The 5,053-nt window shown below is 33.6% G+C and overlaps 1 protein-coding gene across 1 annotated transcript; it reads right to left on the reverse strand.

Moving 5' to 3' along the window:
• Positions 1-4,064: 4,064 nt before the first annotated feature.
• Positions 4,065-4,670, reverse strand: LOC114580604. The gene is made up of 2 exons (XM_028698670.1): positions 4,360-4,670; positions 4,065-4,272 (listed from the first exon to the last, which is right to left on the reverse strand). Exons 1-2 carry the CDS (start codon positions 4,548-4,550, stop codon positions 4,065-4,067), a joined length of 399 nt encoding a protein of 132 aa, XP_028554503.1. The 5' UTR covers positions 4,551-4,670.
• Between the last annotated feature and the right edge of the window lie 383 nt (positions 4,671-5,053).

Consider the following 5,053-nt stretch of genomic DNA (forward strand, 5'->3'; position numbering starts at 1 on the left):
GATTCGTGTTAAAAATTTATGTCGTGTTCATCATATTTCCATTCTTGTTTTGCTTGAACCCCTTATCCCTGCTTCTAGGTTGGGTAATACCTCTCGTTATCTTGGCTTTAACCATGCTATTTCGAACATGTCTAACAAAATTTGGGTCTTTTGAAAAAATCCTATTAAAATTGATATTATTAGATACTTTATTCAATTTATGCATTGCAAATTGAGGCTTTTAATTTTCATTGTTGTGCTTCTTTTATGTATGTTGCTTCTTCTCTTTATATTAAAAAGTTGTCGTGGGAATAGCTTATGAATTTTCATAGTATTTGTTAAGTGCCTTGGATGGTTGGAGGTGACTTTAATGCTCTCACTACCCCTTCTGAAAGGATGGGTGGGTCAGCTCCTTCATATCGTTCTATGTCTGACTTTAATAATATGATCATGTCTTGTAATTTGATTGATATTGGGTTTGTTGGTAATAACTTCACATGGAATAGGGGTCACTATGGAAAAGTCTTGATCGTGTGCTTTTTAACGATTCTTGGATTAATCCTATTAATCTTATTAATGTTCATCATCTTAGTAGAACTTTATCTGATCATTCTCCTTTGCTTATCAACGTTAACAGTAGTCAAATTAATGTTTTTTCTCAATTCAGATTTCAAAATATGTGATTACTGAATAATACCTTTTTTGATGTTGTCAGTTATAATTGGCAAGCTCCCTTACATCCTGATAATTCTATTTTGGGTATGAAAAGGCTTTAGTTCAAGCTTAAGAGGTTGAAAAAAGATCTGAATTAGTGGAATCAAAATGTGTTCAGAAATATCTTCTCTAATATTCTTCAAGCTGAACAATGTGTGGCTTTTAATGAAAACTTATGTCAAAATGACCATAATGATGCTAAATTTTCTTTGTTAAACAAGTTTAAATTTGATCTTTTTAACTTTCAAGCTCAGGAAGAGGTTTTTTGAAAATAGAAAGCTGCTGCTAAGCATTTGGTTGAGGGTGACAGTAATACTAAGTACTTTCATGCTTTAACTAAGAGAAAAAGGATTAAGAATAGTATCAATAACATCCAAAGAGAGGATGACATTTATTCTAATGACAATGTTGAGATTGCTAATTAAGCTATGCTTCACATTAAAAACCATTTTAATAAAGTTTTTACTTCTACTCAGGCTATGGACCACTCATTTATTTCCAACCTGCTATATATTGAGGACAATGATTTTCTCTCTAAACCTCTCTCTTTAGAGGAGATTAAAGATATTGTGTTGGGGATGAATAGTGATTCTGTGGCGGGTCCTGATGGTTACATGACTCTTTTCTTTCAAAAAAGTTGGCATATTATTTATGAGGATATTTTATTTGCTACTTTGGATTTTTTTTCTGGTAATCCTATTCCTAAATTTTTTACTTCTACGTTGCTTATACTTATTCCTAAAAGTAATTCTATTCAAACGTGAAATAATTTCCATCCTATCAGTCTTTGTACTTTCTTTAACAAATTGCTTTCTAAAATTATATCGAATCATATTTCTTCAATTTTACCTAAAATTATTTCTTCTTATCAAATGGGCTTTATGAAAGGTAGGGCTATTACAGAAAATATTCTTTTGGCGCAAGAATTAAGTCAATATTAGTTGAAATTTTATTTACTTTATGCTGAATCTTTTTGGATTTAACTCGATGCTCATTAATCTTATTAAAAATTGTATTAAAAATGTTTATTTTTTATTATTCTGAATGGCTCCAATTACGGTTTCTTCAACTTTTCTCATGGTTTAAGGCAGGGTGATTCTATTTTCCCTGCTCTTTTATTATTGCGGCTGAATTTCTGTCTACAGGTCTCTCTAATTTATTTGAAATTAATCCTGGCCTCTATTTTAGAAGTTTGGGAGGCTTTCATATATCCCATTTATGATTTGCTGATGACTTTATTATTTTTACTAATGCGGCTATTAATAGAATTCAGAATATTATGGATTTTTGCAATCTTTTTGAAATGGTTAGAGGACTTTCTTTTAGTAAAAACAAATGTTATTTTATTACTTCTAAAAGGATTTCCAATGATCATATTGTTGGGGCTCGTGAATAGGTTGTTAGACCTAAGCTATTGTCCCGAGGCTAACCAAGAGGGGGGGTGAACAAGAGGGGGGGGGGGTGAATTGGTAATTTAAAATTTTACTTCTACTCTTGGATTTTTCAACTAGAGTAAACAACTTTTAATTAAATTAAATGCGGAAGAAAAATAAAAAAGAACACACCAGATTTATAGTGGTTCGGTCAAACCTTGACCTACGTCGGTTTAGACCTAAGCTATTGTCCCTAGGCTAACCAAGAGGGGGGGGGGTGAATTGGTAATTTAAAATTTTACTTCTACTCTTGGATTTTCAGAAAACCTTTTTAATTATTAATGCAAGTTAAATTTAAAGTTAAAAAAAAACTTTTCAACTAAAGTAAACAACTTGTAATTAAATTAAATGCGGAAGAAAAAAAAGAAAGAACACACTAGATTTATAGTGGTTCGGTCAAACCTTGACCTACGTCCACTCCTCGGAGGCACCCTTCGAGTATTGAACTAATACCATAAAGTGACTCTCCTTTTGCCCCCATAGCAAGGAAGAGAAGCCTGTACAAAATCACTTTCACCTTTCCCGGTGCGGCGGAGGAGCTGGGTCCTTTGACACCAAAGAGATCTTCTTCTTCTCAAAACTTCCATCAAGACAACCCTTGAATCCGATGGTACTGAGGTGCAAGTTTGCCAGAGCAACCGTGTGAATATTCCCTCCACACTCCCTTGAAATCTTCTCCAAGGATCTTCTCCCTCTCAAACTTCACCCCTTCCTCTCTCTCTTTCAAGCTCTCTCTTCTAATTTTCTCTAAAAGAACGAAGACACAATGACTGTCAAAGATACACTTATCGTCCTTTTACACTCTCTAAGTGTCGGCAGAGAACCGGACCAATGTTGTTGAACTTCACTTGAGAGCCTTCAAAGGAGATGGGCAGAAATAAAGAGATCTTAGCTATAAGTAACCTTGTGAATCCCTCACAGACCCCTTATTTGATCTCTAACTCTTCACTCATACAATCTCTCCCAAACACTCACACTCAATGATCCCTCTCAAGAGAAAATAACTCTAAAAGAATTTGTAATAGTTTCTAGGACTCCTTATATAAAAAGGATAAGAAAAAATGCTAATTTTAAGTTTTTCTGCGCAGTGGATAGTCTCGCACGAACCTGAGTTAGTCCCGTACGAATCATTTGTGAATCCGTACAAACTAAATTCATCCTGGGACGAAATATGTTCATCCTGGGATGAAAAGTTATATCAAAGGTCAATTCCAAAAATTGCAGAACGTTGCCAGAAATTGCCATAGTCGGTTCCCTTTATCCTGGGATGAATTCAGTTTATCTTGGATGAAATTTGTCTAGAGAACAACTCGTCCTGGCACGAATTCACTTCATCCTGAACGAGATTTCTTTAGCGGGCAATTCATCATAGGATGAACATACTTCATCATGGACGATCAAGACTTAGAAAAATTTTTCTTCAGTTCCTATTGGTTCCATTGCTCTTACGAGGAGATCACTGACCTGATTGTCCTGTACGAACTAGGTTCGTCCCGTACGATCAGTACAAATTTTCCAAAAAGTGTTAAGAGATAACTACACATAAAATAATAATATTTAGAATCATAAAAACCAAGGCTTTTAAAACCGGACCGGTCAATGAACCGGAAGAAGGAGGGGTTAGAGGTTTGATGGTTTGACCGGGGTCGAACCGGGGTCGAACCGGATGACGTAATAAATATTTATAATATTTAAATATTATAATAATGATACAACTATTTATAAATATATAGCAAAAATTGAAGAAAATTATAAATATGAAGTATTAAAAACAACTTTACAAATTCAAAAATACAAAACTGAAATTCAATAACAAGACATGCACATACCTGCTTCAGAAATCCAGCTCTAAAAGCTCTTGTCACTGTAAGTTCAGCCTCTCATTCCTCACTGAATCCCAATTTCAAACATCATGAAAAAATCTATTAGCAAAGTAGATTATTCATTCATATGCTTACGATGCCCTGGCTGATTAAATGATATATTTTGTTCTTCAATAATTGGTATTGCATTTTCTTTGTATATCTCATTTTCCAAATCCTGTAAGTCAAGTTCTGGAGTTGTTTCATCTTCAAGTATCCAAAAATCAACCATTTCAACACAAGTGTAGTCCAGAGGGTCATAATGTCTTTTTTTCAGTTGAAACCTAAAAAATGAACAAATAATTTTATATTAAGATTATACATACTACTTGACACTTGTACATAAATATTAATTTAATGTAAGATCTTACCTATTCTTTAAATTCAGATTATACCGAACATATACAAGATCATTGAGTCCTTGATGCTCCAAATAATTCTGTCTCTTTGAGTGGATCTGTTCAAAAACACTCCAATTTCTCTCGCATCCTGATGAAGATGATGTTTGACTGAGAATTCTTATAGCAACTTTCTGTAAGTTTGAAGCACTTGATCCAAACATCTTCCACCACTCATCTACATATTTTCAACTTTGAAGATTTAGTGAATAAGCATATTTTTATAACTATATACACATATTGAAAGTAAAAAAAAGAGAATTAACAGGTTGCATTTCTTTCGTCATTGTCAGTGCAATTGGTTTAACAAAGCTTTCTTAGCCATCACAGAATAGTCTAACTTCATTCATTGCAACTGTGGGCTTAGAGCAAATGTCTTTATTTCCAATTACTCAACTAGACCTTGTAAAATTTCTGCCTTTTGACAATGATTCTCTCTATCAAACTGAAAATGAGGATTGAGAAAATATGTTGCTGAATGGATGCTTTGCCTTAATTGAGTATCCCATATTCTTTTTATTATTGTAGTAAAAGGCTTATATGATCTCTTTACATTTATGAACATAGCTTTATTTGCCTTCCTTGCCCTGTACATGCCATCATATAGATATCCAAGAGATATTTTTTCATCAGAGTCAACAATACGCAACAATCTAATCAAAGGGCC

This window comes from Dendrobium catenatum, unplaced genomic scaffold, assembly GCF_001605985.2.
Source record: "Dendrobium catenatum unplaced genomic scaffold, ASM160598v2 fragScaff_scaffold_1117, whole genome shotgun sequence".
In the NCBI taxonomy this organism is placed as follows: domain Eukaryota; kingdom Viridiplantae; phylum Streptophyta; class Magnoliopsida; order Asparagales; family Orchidaceae; genus Dendrobium; species Dendrobium catenatum.

Coding starts and splice junctions, on each gene's coding strand:
- LOC114580604 (XM_028698670.1), bottom strand. CDS start 4,550: ATGTTTGGATCAAGTGCTTCAAACTTACAGAAAGTTGCTATAAGAATT. Junction 4,273..4,359: donor AATCTGAATTTAAAGAATAG/GTAAGATCTTAC, acceptor TTCATTTTTTAG/GTTTCAACTGAAAAAAAGAC.